The sequence below is a fragment of the Salvelinus namaycush genome, chromosome 40 (assembly GCF_016432855.1).
Source record: "Salvelinus namaycush isolate Seneca chromosome 40, SaNama_1.0, whole genome shotgun sequence".
Taxonomy (NCBI): Eukaryota; Metazoa; Chordata; class Actinopteri; order Salmoniformes; family Salmonidae; genus Salvelinus; species Salvelinus namaycush.
This window is the reverse complement of record NC_052346.1, coordinates 1,044,868-1,066,210: the sequence shown is the minus strand read 5'-3', so window position 1 is coordinate 1,066,210 and position 21,343 is coordinate 1,044,868. Positions and strand designations below refer to the sequence as shown.

The window sequence follows — 21,343 nt, the reverse complement described above, 5'->3', positions numbered from 1 at the left end:
GTGAGTGAGTGAGTGAGTGAGTGAGTGAGTGAGTGAGTGAGTGAGTGAGTGAGTGAGAGAGAAGGGATTCCCATATACTCACATCTGAGTTGAAGCGCAGTTGGCAGATGTTGCAGGAAATAACTTGCTTTCTCTTCGGCGCGATGGAGACTCCAAATGTGTGATTAATTACGGCCTTCTGCACAGGGTCCATCTGGAAAACAAGCAGAGCACATAGAGATCAGATTAAAAATAAAGGGAGAAAAAGAGAAAAGGAGAGAGAGTATGTGTGTGTGAGAGCAGGGGCGCAACTTTGACTGGGAACGGGTGGGAAATGTCCCCCCCCACACACAAAAGCAAGTTATTTCCTGCAACATCTGCCAACTGCGTTTCAACTCAGATGTGAGTATATGGGAATCCCTTCTCTCTCTCTCTCTCTCACTCACACAGCTTTGTGCATTGTCATTTGTCTTCAGGTAGCTATATTAAAACCTGTTGAGGACAGAGGGCGCTGTTTTCACTTTGGGGGAAAATCGTGCCCAATTTAAACGGCCTCGTACTCAATTCTTGCTCGTACAATATGCATATTATTATTACTATTGGATAGAAAACACTCTAGTTTCTAAAACCGTTTGAATTATATCTGTGAGTAAAACAGAACTCCTTTTGCAGCAAACTTCCTGACAGGAAGTGGAAAATCTGAAATTGATGCACTGTTCTAGGGGCTGCCTATTAAAGTCCTTGATATTTATTAGTTTAGATGCACTTCATACGTCTTCCACTAGATGTCGACAAGCAGTGAGAGAAGAAATTGAGTGTGTAACTTGATCTGGACTCGAATCATAGCTCTTGGCATGACGTGTCACCAGTTTCCTGTTTTCTGGAGAGCGCGAGGAGGGACCTGGATTTGCCTTCTGATAAGCTGACGTTATGGACGACTAATATCTCCGGCTTTGATTTTATTTGATACATGTGACAATATCATCGTAAAGTATGTTTTTTCAATATAGTTTAATCAGATTATTGAAATTTTTTCGGGAGTTTTGCCGTGTTCCGTTCTCTTCCGTTTGTTGACGATGGAGAGATTCGTGCCACTTGGCAAGTGTGCTTGCTAAATCGAGAGGGAAAAAGGCCGTTCTAAAACCAAACAACGATTGTTCCCGACAAAGGACCCCTTGTACAACATTCTGATGGAAGATCAGCAAAAGTAGGACCCATTCTATGATGTTATTTCATATATCTGTCGTACATGTGAACTAGTCGTTTGCGCCCAGCTTTTGGGTACTCTCTCGCTATACCTAAGCTGGATGTCGTAATGAAGTTATTTTTAGAATTCTAACACGGCGATTGCATTAAGAACTAGTGTATCTATCATTTCCTATACAACATGTATTTTTTTGTTATGTTTATGAATAGTTATTTGGTCAGAATATGTGTGTCAGAAAAAGTGTCAGAAAAATATCCGGACGTTGTGGGAAAAAGATGCTATGTTAGCACAACGTTAGCACAATGTATAACCACTGATTTCAGCTCTAAATATGCACATTTTCGAACAAAACATAAGTGTATGTATAACCTGATGTTATAGGACTGTCATCTGATGAAGCTTATCAAGGTTAGTCAAAATTATATATCTTGCTGGTTTATTCACTATCGCTAACGTGCCTATTGCTATCGCTAACGTGCCTTGATGAATGAATGCGGTAGTGTGGTAGGCTATTGTAGTAAGCTAATATAATGCTATGTTGTGTTTTCGCTATAAAACACTTAAAAAATCGGAAATATTGGCTGGATTCACAAGATGTTTGTCTTTAATTTGCTGTACACCATCAATTTTTCAGAAATGTTTTATGATGAGTATTTAGGTATTTGACGTTGGTGTCTGTAATTATTCTGTCTGCTTTCGGTGCAATTTCTGATTGTAGCTGCAATGTAAACTATGATGTATACCTGAAATATGCACATTTTTCGAACAAAACATAGATTTATTGAATAACATGTTATAAGACTGTCATCTGATGAAGTTGTTTGTTGGTTAGTTTGGTTGGTTCTTGGTTAGTTAGGTTGGCTTTGTGCATGCTACCTGTGCTGTGAAAAATGTCTGTCCTTTTTTGTATTTGGTGGTGAGCTAACATAAATATATGTGGTGTTTTCGCTGTAAAACATTTTAAAAATCGGACATGTTGACTGGATTCACAAGATGTGTATCTTTCATTTGCTGTATTGGACTTGTTAATGTGTGAAAGTTAAATATTTCTAAAAAATATCTTTTGAATTTCGCGCTCTGCCTTTTCAGTGGAATGTGGGAGGAGTTCCGCTGGCGGAACGCCAGAGCCAGACAGGTTTTAAGTTGTGTGTTCCCCAGTTTGATAGTTGGAATGTGATACAAAATGTGCGCCGGTGTGCTTTAGGACCATGCGGACGCCTCCGAGCGGTCGGGTAGGCTCTTTTTGGAGTGTTTATCGGACCGGACACCACAGAGCAGGATGACAGGCTGTGTGAAGGCAACGTTTCTGGAAGGTTGGCTGGACCTACACGGAAGAGTTGAACATAGTTCAGTGTGTTCTAGCTACTCTTTAGTTGACTGATGTAATTGGCAATGTAACTGCTGTATAACTTAACAGAAAAAAACGAAACTATTGTTTATTCGCAGTGCTGAGCTAGTATTGTAACTGACATGTAACGTTATCTAATGTTTCATCCCCTTTCGACTGAGGTGAATGAATAAAAACGACAGTAGCCACCACAGCCAGGTCAGCTCTAGCCTGTAGTTATCTGTCAGATAAGTAGTAGTAATAACCACCTCATATCATTATCTAACAGCAGTTGTTTGTATGGAAAAGTTTTGTAGCCTTTGTTTTGTCATGTTTCAGAAGTAAATGAACCTGGCAAGCTTTCGCCAGTTGATGTACCATTATTTTTTGCCTCAATCAAACTAGACCTGAATCAAACGATGAAACCATCAGCCATACAATCGAAGATTGATATTCTGATGTTTTTTTTCAGTGCAATGTGAGCTATATTAGTCAGTATGTCAATGTAACGTTATTGATCTGTCAGTTTCCCAAGCTAATTCCCTACTTTTCACACTGACACAGTAAAAAACAGCTCTAACATTACAAGCTTCACTGTCATGGTGCACAGTGGTGATCTGCACTCGACCGATTTCTTCATCCTGCCCCCGCCCGCACCTGCTGGTTTTCTGTCGGACTCCCACTCCCTACTGCAAGAACTGGTGGTCCCAAACCCAACCACAGTCCCGCAATGTTATTTTAGGCGTATGTGACGTAGCTCACTTGCCTGCCATGTTCCCAGGAATTTTGCACCCTATAGGCAATATCAAATGTGCAAAAATAACTTAAGAAATAGGTTAAAATACCAGAGATTCTCACATGGCCCTTACATTGTATTATCAGCCAATATGTGTAGATGTAGTTTGAAGAGAGCAGAATTGGAGAGACTTGCACTTTCTCTGAGCTATTTTCATAGCCTATCCTTTAGGAGTGGGAAGATTTTCAGACGGAGAAATATATTTAGGCCTATTACTATTCAATGTAGTAAACTATAGCCTAACCTATAGCCTAATCATGGGCCTATTTAGGAGTCTGTGGCTCAAGTGGTTTGAAAGCTATTGAGGTTTGAAAGCGTGAATATCCAACTTGAAACGGTCTTTACCTCGGTCTATAGCCTACTCTATTTAATTGGGACCAAATCTCGTAAGTATGGCTACTGAACTGGAAGCAGCGAGAATGATGACAGCGACACTTGTGACGTTTTGCATAGTCCTATATGATATAGCCTACCTTTTAGGAGTACGATTTGCAGGCAGAGACAAATAAATGCGTAATCCATACTTATTGAAAATGAAAAGGCGCAACACTCCACTCACCATAGTAGCTCCATTTATGTGCGCGTTGTGTATTTTCCTTTTCAATGGTGATTACATTTTTTGGATTGCACTTTGACTCACGTTGGGTGAGCGCCCTCCACTTCTTTTCATTATCAATATGTATTTACAGACACTAGTAAAGTACAGTCTAATCATATTTAAGTTAATTTCCAATTCAGGTTAACTGCCACGTGATTCTCCGCCCATGTAGGCAGCTTACTCTATTTCAATGAGACCACACATACTAGGCGCACTTGAACTCTCACGCCGAGCTAGGAGAGGTGAGGCTACTGAAGGTGAAGCTGGGAATTCTGAGTGTATGAATAGTGCGAAAAATATGTGATTTTAATACAATAGCTAGGCTAAAGCATACAAAGCAGAAAAAGGAACGTTTCAAAAATAATCTGCTGGACAACAAAACTATTTTCAGCCCAAAGTTGTCTGTCTGACCACCCGCACCTGCCTGCAGCATGAAAAATGCTGACCGCCCGCAATGATATCTGTGGGGACTCGCAGGTCCCGCAGGCATCCCTTGGGAATGCAGCCCTCTAGTGCAGTCAGTACCCAACACTATGCTCATCATGTCTTAGCAGGATCAGATAGTGACAGGGTCCCAGCAGGGTCAGACAACCAGTCTACAGAGCTCAGGTGAATTTTGCAGTACATGTTGTGAATGATACAAAGTTCCATCTTGAATTGATGGGTAGACCTACAGTAGCTACAAGATAGCAGTTTACGTTTAAACTGCAGTAATCTCTGGCATAAATTACTGCTGTTAAAACCATCCATTGAATGTACTATATGCCAGTGAAACTGAATATCATGCACTCAGGAATTGTATTATTCTGCTGGAGGTTTAAAGCACAAAGGGGACATATTTGCATATGTTGTGGTCTTGTGAAGGCTGGCTGAATTCTGGCAAAGAGTATGTTCTTTTATTTCAACATGTTTACTTATTCTCCCTTTTTTTGTTTGCTCGGAAACGTTGATACTGGAAGTATCAGAAGTATAAATATATATAAATATATACAGTTGAAGTTGGAAGTTTACATACACTTAGGTTGGAGTCATTAAAACTCATTTTTCAACCACTCCACAAATTTCTTGTTAACGAACTATAGTTTTGGCAAGTCGGTTAGGACATATCATTTTTCCAACAATTGTTTCCAGACAGATTATTTAACTTATAATTCACTGCATCACAATTCCAGTGGGTCAGAAGTTTACATACACTATGTTGACTGTGCCTTTAAACAGCTTGGAAAATTCCAGAAAGTGATGTCATGGCTTTAGAAGCTTCTGATAGGCTAATTGACATAATTTGAGTCAGATGGAGGTGTACCTGTGGATGTATTTCAAGGCCTACCTTTAAACTCAATGGCTCTTTAATTGACATCATGGGAAAATCAAATGAAATCAGCCAAGACCTCAGAAAAAAAATGGTAGACCTCCACAAGTCTGGTTCATCCTTGGGAGCAATTTCCAAATGCCTGAAGGTACTACGTTCATCTGTACAAACAATAGTACGCAAGTAAAAACACCATGGAACTATGCAGCCGTCATACTGCTCAGGAAGGAGACGCATTCTGTCTCCTAGAGATGAACGTACTTTGGTGCGAAAAGTGCAAATCAATCCCAGAACAACAGCAAAGGACCTTGTGAAGATGCTGGAGGAAACAGGTACAAAAGTATCTATATCCACAGTTAAACGAGTCCTATATCAACATAACCTGAAAGGCCACTCAGCAAGGAAGCTGCCACTGCTCCAAAACCGCCATTAAAAAGCCAGACTACGGTTTGCAACTGCACAAGGGGACATTTTTGGAGAAATGTCCTCTGGTCTGGTGAAACAAAAATAGAACTGTTTGGCCATAATGACCATCGTTATGTTTGGAGGAAAAGGGGGGAGACTTGCAAGCCGAAGAACCCCATCCCAACCGTGAAGCTCGAGGGTGGCAGCATCATGTTGTGGGGATGCTTTGCTGCAGGAGAGACTGGTGCACTTCACAAAATAGATGGCATCATGTGGATGGAAAAATATGTGGATATATTGAAGCAACATCTCAAGAAATCAGTCAGGAAGTTAAAGCCTGTTCGCAAAAGGGTCTTCCAAATGGATTTTGACCCCAAGCATACTTCCAAAGTTGTGGCAAAACGGCTTAAGGACAACAAAGTCAAGGTATTGGAGTGGCCATCACAAAGCCCTGACCTCAATCCCATAGAACATTTGTGGGCAGAACTGAAAAAGCATGTGCAAGCAAGGAGTCCTACAAACCTGACTCATTCACACCAGCTCTGTCAGGAGGAATGGGCCAAAATTCACCCAACTTATTGTGGAAGGCTACCCAAAACGTTTGACCCAAGTTAAACAATTTAACGGCAATGTTACCAAATACTAATTGAGTGTCTGTAAACTTCTGACCCACTGGGAATGTGATGAAAGAAATAAAAGCTGAAATAAATCATTCTCTCTACTCTTATTCTGACATTTGACATTCTTAAAATAAAGTGGTGATCTTAACTGACCTAAGACATGGAATTTTTACTAGGATTAAATGTCAGGAATTGTGAAAAACTGAGTTTAAATGTATTTGGCTAAGGTGTATGTAAACTTCTGACTTCAACTGTAGCACAGACACTTCTAAACCCATATTCATGATTGTCTTTTTTTCCCATTTATGAATGTGTTATTCAATACATTTCTATGCGCTGTAGTAGTAAAGGCCAAATTCAATATTTTATCAAATAATTATTTTATGTATTTATATTATACTTAAAGGGGTCCTAAAATTCTAAATCAAATTGCTAAATGATTCATGGCATGACCATCTTAAAACAATTCCATATGTTAGCTTAGTACGTCGCTAATGCCTTCCTGAGATGTAGATGTACTGTCGCCATGGAAACAGAAATGCCTTGGCAATGGTGCTTTGTGAGAATGTTAACTTAAGGGACGGATGGTTGTGAGTTTGCACTCTCTCTCTCTCTCTCTCACACACACACACACACACACACACACACACACACACACACACACACACACACACACACACACACACACACACACACACACACACACACACACACACACACACACACACACACACACACACACACACACACACACACACACACACACACACACACACACACACACACACACACACACTAGCTGTGGGGATTAATGGATGTGACTAATTGTTTCTATTCCTGTGTAAAAACAACATTCATTACTCTTCATTCTACCTTAGCTGCCACTCTTCATATAAGAAGATAATTACCCCTCACGATACGCATGAGTGATGCCAATCTGTTAGCTCACTACCGCTGTGTGTGTGTGTGTGTGTATGCATGCAGTATTTAAAACCACACTAAATGGCTTAATAATGAGTTATATGTACACAGTATGTTGTGGTGTTATTCTTAATAAAAATGTTAATCATGTTATTCCAATGATGATATATCCTTATCAAATGATGATTGGGAGGGTGCACTGTGTCGATCCTTGTCAAATTATCTTATTCTGTTCTCTACTCAATTGGATCAATTTAAACTTTGTCATCATATAGAACATAATCCAGGGATTTATTATTGCCAGATACTGTACAATCCAGGGTTTCAGTGTTTTTCAGACTTCAATAGTAGATATGTTCCCCATCCAGCTCTCCTCTCCTGTACCAAAGCCAATAAAAACCTATTCCCATCATCCTCGGCTAGGAAGAAACAGGTGTTTTTATAATCGAACAATGACTTAGAAGGTGAGGTGTGATCTTCACAGTATGTTTATAAGTTTGGTTATAGAATAAACTATTTACACTGTGGCCAAATCATTAGGTACAGCCATCTAGAACCGGGTTGGACCCCCCTTTTCCTCCACAACAGCCTGATTTCTTTGGGGCATGTAAACGTGGTGTACCTAATAAACTGGCCACTGAGTGTATATTTGATAATAAAGTGTGTCACGCCTCATCTGCCCAGGCACCCCTCAGGCTATGAGTCATAACCAGTGGTGTATAGTCGTGGCCAAAAGTTTTGAGAATGACACAAATATACATTTTCACAAAGTCTGCTGCCTCAGTTTGTATGATGGCAATTTGCATATACTCCAGAATGTTATGAAGAGTGATCAGATGAATTGCAATTCATTGCAAAGTCCCTCTTTTCCATGCAAATGAACTGAATCCCCCCAAAATATTTCCACTGCATTTCAGCCCTGCCAAAAAAGGACCAGCTGACATCATGTCAGTGATTCTCTCATTAACACAGGTGTGAGTGTTGATGAGGACAAGGCTGGAGATCACTCTATGCTGATTGAGTTTGAATAACAGACTGGAAGCTTCAAACGGAGGGTGGTGCTTGGAATCATTGTTCTTCCTCTGTCAAACATAGTTACCTGCAAGGAAACACGTGCCGTCATCATTGCTTTGCACAAAAAGGGCTTCACAGGCAAGGATACTGCTGCCAGTAAGATTGCACCTAAATTAACCATTTATCGGATCATCAAGATCTTCAAGGAGAGCAGTTCAATTGTTGTGAAGAAGGCTTCAGGGTGCCCAAGAAAGTCCAGCAAGCACCAGGACCGTCTCGTAAAGTTGATTCTGCTGCGGGATCGGGGCACCACCAGTACAGAGCTTGCTCAGGAATGGCAGCAGGCAGGTGTGAGTGCATCTGCATGCACAGTGAGGCAAAGACTTTTGGAGGATGGCCTGGTGTCAAGAAGGGCAGCAAAGAAGCCACTTCCCTCCAGGAAAAACATCAGGGACAGACTGATATTCTGCAAAAGGTACAGGGATTGGACTGGTGAGGACTGGGGTAAAGTAATTTTCTCTGATGAATCCCTTTTCCGATTGTTTGGGGCATACAGAAAAAAGCTTGTCCGGAGAAAACAAGGTGAGCACTACCATCAGTCCTGTGTCATGCCAACAGTAAAGCATCCTGAGACCATTAATGAGGGGGGTTGCTTCTCAGCCAAGAGAGTGGGCTCACTCACAAGTTTGCCTAAGAACACAGCCATGAATAAAGAATGGTACCAACACATCCTCTGAGAGCAACTTCTCCCAACCATCCAGGAACAGTTTGGTGACAAACAATGCCTTTTCCAGCATGATGGAGCACCTTGCCATAAGGCAAAAGTGATAACTAAGTGGCTCAGAGATCAAAACATTGATATTTTGGGTCCATGGCCAGGAAACTCCCCAGACCTTAATCCCATTGAGAACTTGTGGTCAATCCTCAAGAGGGTGGACAAACAAAAACCCACAAATTCTGACAAACTCCAAGCATTGATTATGCAAGAATGGGCTGCAATCAGTCAGGATGTGGCCCAGAAGTTAATTGACAGCATGCCAGGGCAGATTGCAGAGGTCTTGAAAAAGAAGGGTCAACACTGCAAACATTGACTCTTTGCATCCACTTCATGTAATTGTCAATAAAAGCCTTTGACACTTATGAAATGCTTGTAATTATACTTCAGTATTCCATAGTAACATCTGACAAAAATATCTAAAGACACTGAAGCAGCGAACTTTGTGGAAATTAATATTTGTGTCATTCTCAAAACTTTTGGCCACGACTGTACAGTACTTATACTGAACAAAAATATATAAACGCAACAAGCTACAATTTATAATACTTTATTTCGTTACAGTTCATATAAAGAAATCAGTCAATTGAAATAAATTCATTATGCCCTAATCTATGGATTTCACATGACTGGGAATACAGATTTGCATCTGTTGATCACAGATTCCTTAAAAAAAAGGTACGGGGGCGTGGATCAGAAAAGCAGTCAGTATCTGGTGTGACCACCATATGCAGCGCGACACATCTCCTTCACATAAAGTTAATCAGTGGCCTGTGGAATGTTGTCCTACTCCTCTTCAATGGCTGTGCGAAGTTTCTGGATATTGGCTGGAACTGGAACACGCTGTCGTACATGCCAATCCAGAGCATCCCAAACATGTTCAATGGGTGACATGTGTGGTGAGTATGCAGGCCACGGAAGAACTGGGACATTTTTAGCTTCCAGGAATTGTGTACAGATCCTGCAGCATGGAGCTGTGCATGATCATGCTGAAACATGATCGGAGGATGAATGGCACGACAATGGGCCTCATGATCCCATCACGGCTTATTGTAGAGAAATTAACATTAAATTCTCAGGTAACAGATCTGGTGGACATTCCTGCAGTCAGCATGCCATTTGTATGCTCCCTCAAAACTTGAGATATCTGTGGCATTGTATTGTGTGACAAAACTGCACATTTTAGAGTGGCCTTCTATTGTCCCCAGCACAAGGTGCACCTATGTAATGATCATGCTGTTTAATCAGCTTCTGGATATGCCACACCTGTCAGGTTGATGGATTATCTTGGCAAAGTAGAAATGCTCACTAAATTTTGTGCACAACATTTTAGAGAAATTAGCTTAAGTAGTTTAAGCTTCTGTACTTTACTATTTATACTTTTGACAACTTTTACTTTTACTTCACTACATTTCTAAAGAAAATAATGTACTTTTTAGTCCATTTATTTTTCTTAACACGCAAAAGTACTAGTTATACTTTGAATGCTTAGCAGGACTGGACATTAGTCCAATTCACACACTTATCAAGAAATATTAGGAAAGTTAAGAAAATGACTGTAAAAACTGTTAAATTCGCATGGATTGAAGAGGAATTGAAACATTTTATGGTTGAGAGGGATAAGGCAAAAGGAATGGCAAATAAGTCTGGCAGCATAAACAATTGGCGAACCTACTGCAAATTGAGAAATCGTGACTAAACAGAACAAAAATAAGAAACTATACTATGAAACAAAGCTAAATTATATAAAGAATGATAGTAAAAAGCTTTTGAGCACCTTAAATGTCATCTTGGGCAAAAAGGCAAACTCAGCTCCATCATTCATTGAATCAGATGGCTCATTCATCACAAAACCCACTGATATTGCCAATTACAAATTTTTTCATTGGCAAGATTAGCCAATTTAGGCATGACATGCTAGCAACAAACGCCGAACCTACACATCCATGTTTAACTGACCAAATTATAAAAGACAAGCAATGTAATTTTGAAATCCTTAAAGTGAGTGTGGAAGAGGTGATTTTTTTGTCGTCGGTCAACATTGACAAGTCACCTAGGTCTGACCACTTGGATGGAAAATGACTGAGGATGATAGCGGATGATATTGCCACTCCTATTTGCCATCTTTCAATCTAAGCTTATAAAAAAGTGTGTGCCCTCAGGCCTGGAGGGAAGAAAAAGTAATTCCACTACCCAAGAATAGTAAAGCACTCTTTACTGGCTCAAATAGCCGACCAATCAGCCTGTTACCAACTCTTAGTAAACTTTTAGAAAAAATGGTGTTTGACCAGATAATGTTATTTTACAGTAAATAAATTAACAACAGAATTGCAGCACGCTTATAGGAAAGGGCATTCTATATGCACGACACTTACACAAATGATGGATAATTGGCTGAGAGAAATTGATAATAAAAAGATTGTGGGAGCTGTTTTGACATTATCGATCATAGTATGCTGCTGGAAAAACATATAGAGTATGTTATGGCTTTACACCCCCTGCTATATTGTGGATTGTGGAATTTGAAATTATTTATACTTTTACTTTTGATACTTAAAGGAAAACGCCACCCCAAAACGATCTTTTGGTATTTGTTTCATTAGTCCATTTGACATAGTCCCAAAATGTTTTGCTTGTTAGCGATCAAGTTTTAAAGACATGTAACTTTCGAAATACAGAAATCACATGATGCAAAACGCACCAAACGGGGATGATTTCTGTATTTTAAAAGTTATATGTCTGGAAAACGTTGATTTCTGACAAGCAAAACATGTTGGGAGTCAACAATGGACTAATGAAACAAATCAAAAAATATTGTTTTGGGGTGGAATTTTCCTATAACCTTTTCACGTGTGAGTTCCAAATATCTTAACCGTCGCCCCTGCGTGAGTTTATTCATGCGAGTGATGTCAGACTGCTATCACTGTTCCAAAATGTCATTGTTCAGCAAAAGGACAGCTACCCGCGCTGCCCTCAAACCAAGGCACGCTGCCTGCTAATTATCTTCAACTTGTCATTTTCAAATTATTTTCTAACAAGTTTTAATTTCTAAAAACAGTTTGAAATGTGTTCTACCTACCGGTTAATAAATTTGCATAAGAAGTGGCCTATTTCACTGTTGCGGACAATTTATGTTTGAGACTTTACAGAGAGGACAAAATTCTCTCTTCATTGAGAGCCTGAGCACTTCCCTAGTGTTTCCACAGATCAAGTATGGAGACATTGCACATCTCTAGTCAGAACAGGCCTTGCACAAATGTTTTCCACCAGCACATTTTCTGGCTGGCGCCCGCATTACCTTCATGGTTGTTTTCCTTACACATTGGACATGTGTGAGTTCCTATCAAAGTAAGTGGCTTATTGTTTGTATATTGTGTTGTCGTTTTTGCTGTAGCACACCATATGTATGTATGGATCATAATGTATTTACTGTTTTATTCAAATGTTTTCAAGTACTGGTAACTTGCATTCCAATTCTTGTATAGATTGTAACAGACACATATTACTTTTCTGAATGTTGTACTGATTATGAGGAGTTAATGCTAAGCTATTTGCCGGCTATGTGTGGCGCCATGTTTGTTGACATTATACAATGCATTCTGGTTGTCATGTAAGCGTCTGTCAGACCAAAGTTATCACAAGGGATAGTTCCCTTGACTGACTTATGGTGCTTTCAAGACAACTGTGAACTTGGAAAAATACGAGGTCAAATCATGATGTCAATAATCTTCATGTCGGAAAGTCGGAGCTCAAGAAAGAGGTCCCAGTTCCAGAGTTGGAATTCCGAGTTGGATGACCGTTCCAAACTATTTTTCCCAGTCGGAGCTTGTTTTTTCTCCGAGTTCCCAGTTGTCTTATACGCACTGAAGTCGGAAGTCAGAGATTTCCCAGTTCCCAGTTGTTTTGAACACGGCATCAGATTGTAACTTTGGTACCTCAGGGTTGCCAGCTCAGACCCCCCCTTTCCAGGGGTTTTAATTATATTTGGCGTATAAACTTATCTTGTGTTTGCCCCCCATTTATTGATAAATCCCCCATCATAGTAATATTTCCTGCATCTTATCCCCCCACGATACCTTCCCCCATTTCTACCCCCCATGGACTTGAAAACCCCCTACAAATGAAATTAACCCCGCTCACAAACACACCTAAGATGGTTTCATCCCTGTTTAGCTTTTGCACTACGGTTAGGCTAGGCAGTAGGCTTGTATTTGATGTGATGAGCTGTGAGGTGAAAATCTTTTATTTGCTTTATGATTTGTCAAAAAAACTATAAACGACTTGTCAAGTCATGTGCTCCGGTTCTTGTATACACTAACAAGTACATCGACGATCTGTAATATGCTGAAAAGTGGCTAAACTAAGTTAATATTTTTCAGGAAATGAGCACAGCCATCTTTGACTTTGTTTATTTGCGTCCCATAGTGAATGGCATTCTGAGATTATGGAGTTTTCGCCAAGTGAAACATAAACAAACATGGCTGCCATCATAAGGAATGTAGCTGCTGTTAGCTTAGCTGACACACATTTCTTTTATAAACAACATTACATTAGGCTCTTGTGCTCACCAGAGATGTGGTACATTGTAAACTAGTCTAGCTGTTAGGTCGCTAAGTTGTTTTGTTTTTTATCAGCGCAAACTGTTATTTAGACTGGTTTATGTAAGGTTCTTTATTTATTTTCTTAGTCAACCTCACCCTCCAGATTGAAGTCTTCCACACCGAAACCATTCAACTCATGGAACTCTCATCCCCCAAACAGCTACTCATCCTCGGAAACCCCTGGCATTGTCGTCACGACCCTGCCATCTCGTGGCGACAAGGTGAACTAGTGTCCTGTTCTTCTATCTGCTTCACCAATTGTCTCAGCCTACACTGCAGCGCCACCACCATTGAGGACTCTGCCTCTGCAGTGCCACCCACCATACCATCTGAATATGCCCAGTACAGCAATGTCTTCAGCAAAATCAAGGCCTCCACATCGCCCAGGGGATTGTGCTATTGACTTACTCCCTGGAATGTCCCCACCAAACGGCCATGTTAACCCCCTATCTATCCCGGAAAATGAGGCAATGGAGAACTACATTGATGAAACACTCGAAAATTGAAACACTCGAAAATGGTTTCATTCATCCTTCTTCTTCCAGGGCTGCGTCCAGCTTCTTCTTCGTTGGAAAAAAGGACGGTGGTCTCCGTTCATGTATTGAGTACCGTTCACTGAATGACGTCACGGTCAAGAACCGTTTCCCTCTTCCTCTGATCCCAGTGACCCTTGAACAAGTGGGCCACACCAACATCTATACAAAACTCGACCTGCGAAGTGCATATAACCTTGTCCGTATATGTGAAGGCGCCGAATGGAGGACGGCCTTTATCACCGCACTTGGGCACTACGAACACCTGGTCATGCCCTACGGCCTTACTAACACCCCCACCGTCTTCCAATCCTTTATGAACAAGGTTTTCCAGGATATAATCAACCGCTTTCTCATCATCTACATTGAGGACATCCTGATTTACTCCCACTCCCTGAAGGAACACATACAGTATGTGCAAAAGGTTCTTCAACGGCTCCTTGACCATAACCTTTATGTCAAGACTGAAAAGAGCACCTTCCATGTAACCTCGGTAAGCTTCCTCGGTTTCGTACTGACACCTGGAGGGGTCAGCATGGATGAGAACAAAGTCACCAAACCCAACACCGTTAAGGAACTCCAACGTTTCATTGGGTTCTCCAACTACTATCGCCGGTTCATTCGGAACTTCTGTTATACTGCCGCTCCCCTCACTGTCCTTACCAGCCAAAAGACTCCTCCAGGTACCATCCCCATACCAACGGGCAGACGGAATGCCTGAACCAAGAAATAGGGAAGTACCTCCGCCAACAATGTTCTGCCTCTCCACACTTTTGGAGTCGGTATATGGCCTGGGCCGAACACGCTCAGAACTCACTCATGCATTCATCCCTCCGCCTTACTCCGTTTCAGTGTATACTTGGTTACCAACCCCCCATGTTTCCCTGGGAGGCAAAGCCTGGTACTGTCCCAGCTGTCGATGACTGGTTTCGGCGTAGTGAGCGGGTATGGGAGACCGCTCACCGGCATCTGCAGGAAGCCTCTAATACCCAGAAACGCTTTGCCGACAGACGCCGCCAACCTACGCCACTCTTTCACCCCGGACAGCATGTGTGGCTCTCTACCAGAGACATCCGGCTCCACCTCCCCTGCAAAAAGTTCTGTCCTCGCTTCATTGGTCCCTTCAAGATAACCCATCGCATCAACCCTGTCACGTACCCCCTCCAGTTACCCCGTCAATATAAAATCTCCTCGTCCTTCCATGTGTCTCTGTTAAAACTGGTCACCTACAGTCTACCTCGGGGGTGAGGTCCAGCAAGTCAACCTTGTGTTCTGTTTCTTTTGTGTTCTTGAACATAGCCCTGTCTTTCATTTTTGTTCATTGATTTCACCTGTGTTAGTTACTCACCTGGTCTCATCAGCTCCTTATTTAGTTCAGTTCATTCTGTTTGTGCCTTTGTAAGGTATTGTTCGTTTTGACTCAACTAAGCCTTTTCCTAGCTCGTTTGTGAGAACCAGTTATAGCCTTCAGTCCTAGGTTTGATTCACCTGCCTGTTTGCCTTACCTGTGTATGACCATTGCCTGCCTTTGACCACGATTCCTGCGTTTTGCGAGGGCGAAATAAACACCTGCCGCCCTCTACGCGTGAATCTACACCTTTTTCTCCCTGAGTATTCATTACAGTTTATGGAATGAGTTTGACTGTGGATGTGTTCCGTGTGATGCTTGGATGATAAAGTTCGCATTTTTCTTTTACGTTCTGTTGCTTTCATAATAAAAGGTCAAATTGAGGAATAAAGTTTAAGACCTTTATTTTCCATTCGTACAAAACAATATTTAGATGCTGTTCAGACGCGTTTGTTGCGTCGTACATTCTGTTGCTACTGTTCCAGTCACATATTTGAGAGCATACGCTGCAGGGACCGCGCAACAAATACGTGATCATACGCGACAAAGGGTTAAGCATATTTTAGTAATTACAATTACTTTTGAGACTTAAGTATATGTAAAACCAAATACTTTTAGGCTTTTACTCAGGTAGTATTTTACTGGGTGATGTCAATTGGGTATTTTTTCCACCACTGGTTCTAACTCAAACACCTTATAAGGGTATGTGTGGGAGCAATAATTCATAATTTGGGCAGAGCAAAGCAGCAAGAGAGAGAGAAAATAATGTTTAAAACAAGTGGCGAGGTACAGTGTTTGTTGATTTAACAGGCATTGAGAGGTCCTGTGTGGCAAATGTCAAGTCTGGAGCCAGGAATGCTTGGCATGAAGAGCCGAGGCTCGCCAGGTTTACATATCCTGGCGCGGGAACAAAGCGGTTGTGTGCTGTGGGATGCATAGAACATGGGCAGCAAACGAAGAGGCAGGCTGTAGCATACAGTAGCAGAAAAAGGAAACTAACGACACAGATGGACACACGCCCACGCACAGGCAACGCACACACACGCAAAGCTGTGGTTCTTGCTGGTGCAGTGTTGTAGACCATTAAAGCCTAATAGGCTCATTCTAACACACACCTTCAGGGGATGTTAGTGAAGTGACAGTGACAAAAACGTCGAGAGACACAAACAAAATATAACCTGACTGTAACAGATGCTTGGAACAAGACAAATATATTCCGACACGGCACATGCACAAGAAAAACTCATTTGATCAAGCGGTGGCAATAGTCATGGCACCATGTGAGGTATTTTGTAACAGTCACTCACGAATGTGCTTGTGTGTGTGCGTGCGCGCATGTGTGTGTCGGTGTGTTCAGGCTTGTCACTCACACGCGCTGGTTTGTCGCTGGCTTGCTATTGTGAGTGCTTGCTTGTTTGTTTTGGTATCTGTCTGTTTACGGAGGAGTGCGTGTGAGTGTGTTTGTCTATTACCTTGTTTATTGTCCATCCACTAATATCAGTCAAGTCAGCACCTCTTGCCTTACCTAGCCCCTGGATACAGTCGAATCATGTCCGTAAAATTTTTGATCAGGGCCTTTTTTAGGCCTGGCTGCCCTCTAGCTGCCCATTGTCTGCGTCCCAAATGGCACCCTATTTAGTGCACAACTTTTGATCACGGTCCAAAGAGCTTTAGTCAAAGGAAGTGCACTATATTGGGAAAAGGCTACCCTTTGAAACGCAGGCATTATCTGCTGTGTTTGCTTTCCAACAAGTATTGATTACACAGTCTCAGAATGGAGGGCACGCACCTGCTCTGGGGCTATGATGCAATCATGTAGAAATAATTTTCAGCATGCCCAGCCACACACCACGAATCAGCCTGATAAATGGGTACGCGGAATCGTTCTAATGAAGTCTTGCCTAGTTATTCATCACGGGAAGTAGTGTGTGTATGTTTATGTGTGCACACATAAGCACACATACACAGTCACACACACAAATGCCTTTTTAGATTACCAATGGAGATACAGTAGTTCAACCAGAAAATCAAGGGCTTTCACTTTTCTGAACAGACACATCAATGTGTATAGGTTATAGTCTGGTGTGTTTAAACATTAATCCCAGTACCTGCACACACACACACACACACACACACACACACACACACACACACACACACACACACACACACACACACACACACACACACACACACACACAGTCATAGAGGCCTATCGATGGGATATAAACCTTCTGTTAAGAGAGCAGGGGCTAGATTGGGTGAGCACAATACTATGCCACCTATTGCCCTGCCTATTCTCTTCGCTCGGAAAACAAGTAACCACTGCGAATTATAACTATGGACGCCTGCTCGCTGTTCCCATGAAAGATGCATGGACACTGCTGACCTCATGCCAGGGCAGCGGAGTATCTCTTACACTCCACCACAACTCTGTTTTATTTTATAACGCATGGTCAGGTTGTATACTGATCATATAAGGACGTTTTGCTAACATATTTTTAGCAGCCAGAAAAGGCTGTCTATCTGGTTGTAATCTAGTTATATGACATATTTTTTCTCTAATTTTCGAAATCATGAAAAAGGTATCTTTACCTGGTTATAACAGAGATCAGTTGGTTGTAAACTGGTTATATGACGTCTTCTCAACCAGAAAACGAACTCACAACCAGACAATAATGTTATTAAATATTGGGTGCCAAAAACACTGAGAAACAAAACAGTTCTAGGTCCTTCTGAGTGCTCTTCAGGCCAAGCGTCTGTCATGACGCCCCCCCCCCCCCCCCTTCTCTATCTCTCCACAGTTTTATGACAGGTTGTAAATTCCTTGAAGAGACCCTCTCCCCGTTTGGACATGCAGTATGGGGAGAGAGGATTTCACAGTGGAACAAAGAAGCTGTTCCCACAAACTCCTACATCCCCAAAATTTGAGAATTATACAATATTTATATTTTTGAGAATGTGGAACCGGTCAGTGGGGAAGCAAAGAATGACCATGTCAAAATGTGTTTCATTCGGTGACCTCATGAAAGACAGGAGACACACATTGAGAAGTATACACATAATTGTTTTTCATAGTAACTTACGATTAGTCAGTTGCCACGCTCCCGTGAGCACAGACATTACACAGCGTCATGGAACGCCCCCTTTTCTACTAAAAGTATAAAACCTACTTCTGACAAAATTTACATTAGACCAAAACACGCCGCGCTGCTGCCGGTGTGTGAAGTAGTTCTATCTGTGACCCGAATAATCCACCATTGAGACCAGAAAACATGGAAGCTGTCGCTACATGATGAAATGGTTGGCAACTCTACCAAAGGACAAGACCAGAGAACGTGAAGATCATCCACGCTGAAATGGTTAAGAAATCTACAAATTAAAAGACCAATTATACAGACTGTACCTGTTTACATACTTTAGTCTAGTAAACACAACCCGTCGAACGATTATAACAAGCTACAACTCCGAAAGACTTGGTGGACTAACCAGAGACTTTCTGTCGACAATCTATCCAGCAGACGGATCGGCGATCGCAGAGAGGGACAACAAAGGCATACACTTGTAAATATGTAAATTGCAATTTATTTTCTAATGAGCAGTTGTTCATGTTCAAAGTATAAGCATTTCCATGAGTGTAGTGTATGTACGGGAGTCCACTCTGAGTTTCCTGCTCTTGAGCTCGCCCCTTCCCTTTCCTTTCTCTACCAAGCAGTCATATCGGCTTAGCCCACTAGGGACTATTCAGTGTATCATGTCAGTAATCAATGTATAACTATTGTGTGTGTGTGTTTATGTAATTCTGTGATTGATTAGTTACATAGTAAATAAATAATTATGCCAATTTGTATATGGCTGATTCATGATTTACGATGCTAGGGTTCGTGCAGATATACAAGGGTTTGCAACATTCAGGAATGATATTGATGAGGTAATACATTAATAGAAGACTATAATCAGTAAGATAATAAAATATCTGAAGAGTTATATTCAGGAAATTGTATAACAATATAACAATATAACTCTATAACAACTTTTTCCCGTGATGCCCCGAGTTCCTAGTTAATTACTATTCCGTGATTCACTTAATCACGGAATAATTACACATAGAGAATTGATTTGATAATATAACAGTCTTCACATTTAATGACAGCAAACGCTACGACACGTCCTAAGCCATGCTAAGCTGGGCACACAGCCACGTGTCTGTGACAGAGAGATGTTGACAGGCCCCTGGCGAGGCTTTCACTAACTACTCTAAAGATCCCTGTCACATCACACCATGAAAGTCAGTTTGGGAGGACAGTCAGAGATGCAAGTGGTGGAGAAGACACAGCGTGGAGTGAGGGAACACTTTGCCAAGATAATCCATCCACCTGACAGGTGTGGCATAACAAGAAGCTGATTAAACAGCATGGTCATTACACAGGTGCACCTTGTGCGTGGGACAATAAAAGGCCACTCTAAAATGTGAATTTTTGTCACACAAACACAATGCCACAGATGTCTGTGGCATCGCTACCATGTGCCGCCTCCAATGTTGTTTAGAGAATTTGGCAGTACATCCAACCAGCCTCACAACCGCAGACCACGTGTAACCACGCCAGCCCAGGACCTCTTCACCTGCAGGATCATCTGATTGGCTAGGCCTGGCTCCCCAGTAGGTGGGCCTATGCCCTCCCAGGCCGACACATGGCTGCGCCCCCTGCCCAGTCAAGTGAAATCCATAGATTAGGACCTAATGAATTTATTTCAATTGACTGATTTCCTTCTATGAACTGTAACTCAGCAAAATCTTTGAAATTGTTGCAGGTTGCGTTTATATTTTTGTTCAGTATATACTGTATGTACTGTATATGTCGTTTGGCCGTGTATGTGCTATGGCTGTGTGGGGTATGTCATATGTCAATAAATTCCGCCGGTAGAAAAGTTAACAGTGTTGAAATGGATGTGATGGTATTTGAGCCAAACACTCAAGTTTAGCAACAAGTAAACTGCAACAAGGAAACAGAGTGGAACATAGAGGTGGGCGATATGTCCTAAAAATTATATCTAGATCTTTTTTTTTTTAACATTTTTTTTTACTTATGGACGATTCACAATATATATCTCGATTTTCTCAAAATAAGCGTTGTTGTACAATTAAAGGTTAAATACACTGCATTTCAAATAGTCAGCAGTAATCTAATGAATTTAGGGCTTGTGTAATTATACACATCCTAAATATAAGCCATCTACAAAGAACCATTAACAATGTAGCTGTTTTATCTAAGTAGTTTAACCTACTTTTTTGCAATAATCACTGACCTGGCTTTCAAGTCTGTCTATGAAAATGCCAATTTTGTTACAAATTTAACCAGAACCATGCACATTCACTAATAATGACCAACTTCTGGTAGCAGGAATTACAGAAAATTAACACAGATCTCATAAACAATCTCTCATGCACAAGCCCACGTACTAGTGCGCAGCCAGCTAATCTTTGTATTTCATGTTTCGCCAACTTGGATCTACACTACCGGTCAAAGGTTTTAGAACACCTACTCATTCAAGGGTTTTTCTTTATTTGGACTATTTTCTACAATGTAGAATAATATTGAAGACGTCAAAACTACGAAATAACACATATGGAATCATGTAGTAACCAAAAAAGTGTTAAGCAAATCAAAATATAGTTTATATTGAAATTCAAATAGCCACCTTTTGCCTTGATGACAGCTTTGCACACTCATTCCTTCTGGAGCCAATCAGTTGTGTTGTGACATGGTTATAAAATAACAAGTCCATATTATGGCAAGAACAGCTCAAATAATCAAAGAGAAAGGACAGTCCATCATTACTTTAAGACACGAAGGTCATGTGCAATACAGAAAATTTGGTCAGTAAATACGGAAAATTTAAAGAACTTTG

The 21,343-nt window shown here is 41.2% G+C and overlaps 1 protein-coding gene across 1 annotated transcript in view; it reads right to left on the bottom strand.

The window, feature by feature from the left end:
- Positions 1-21,343, bottom strand: part of LOC120033165 (zinc finger protein 385B-like) — a 97,783-nt gene that overhangs the window by 29,789 nt on the left and 46,651 nt on the right. The window contains exon 3 of the mRNA XM_038979449.1: positions 83-193. Within this exon, the coding sequence (XP_038835377.1) occupies positions 83-193 (111 nt within the window). The remainder of the gene's footprint in view (positions 1-82; positions 194-21,343) is intronic.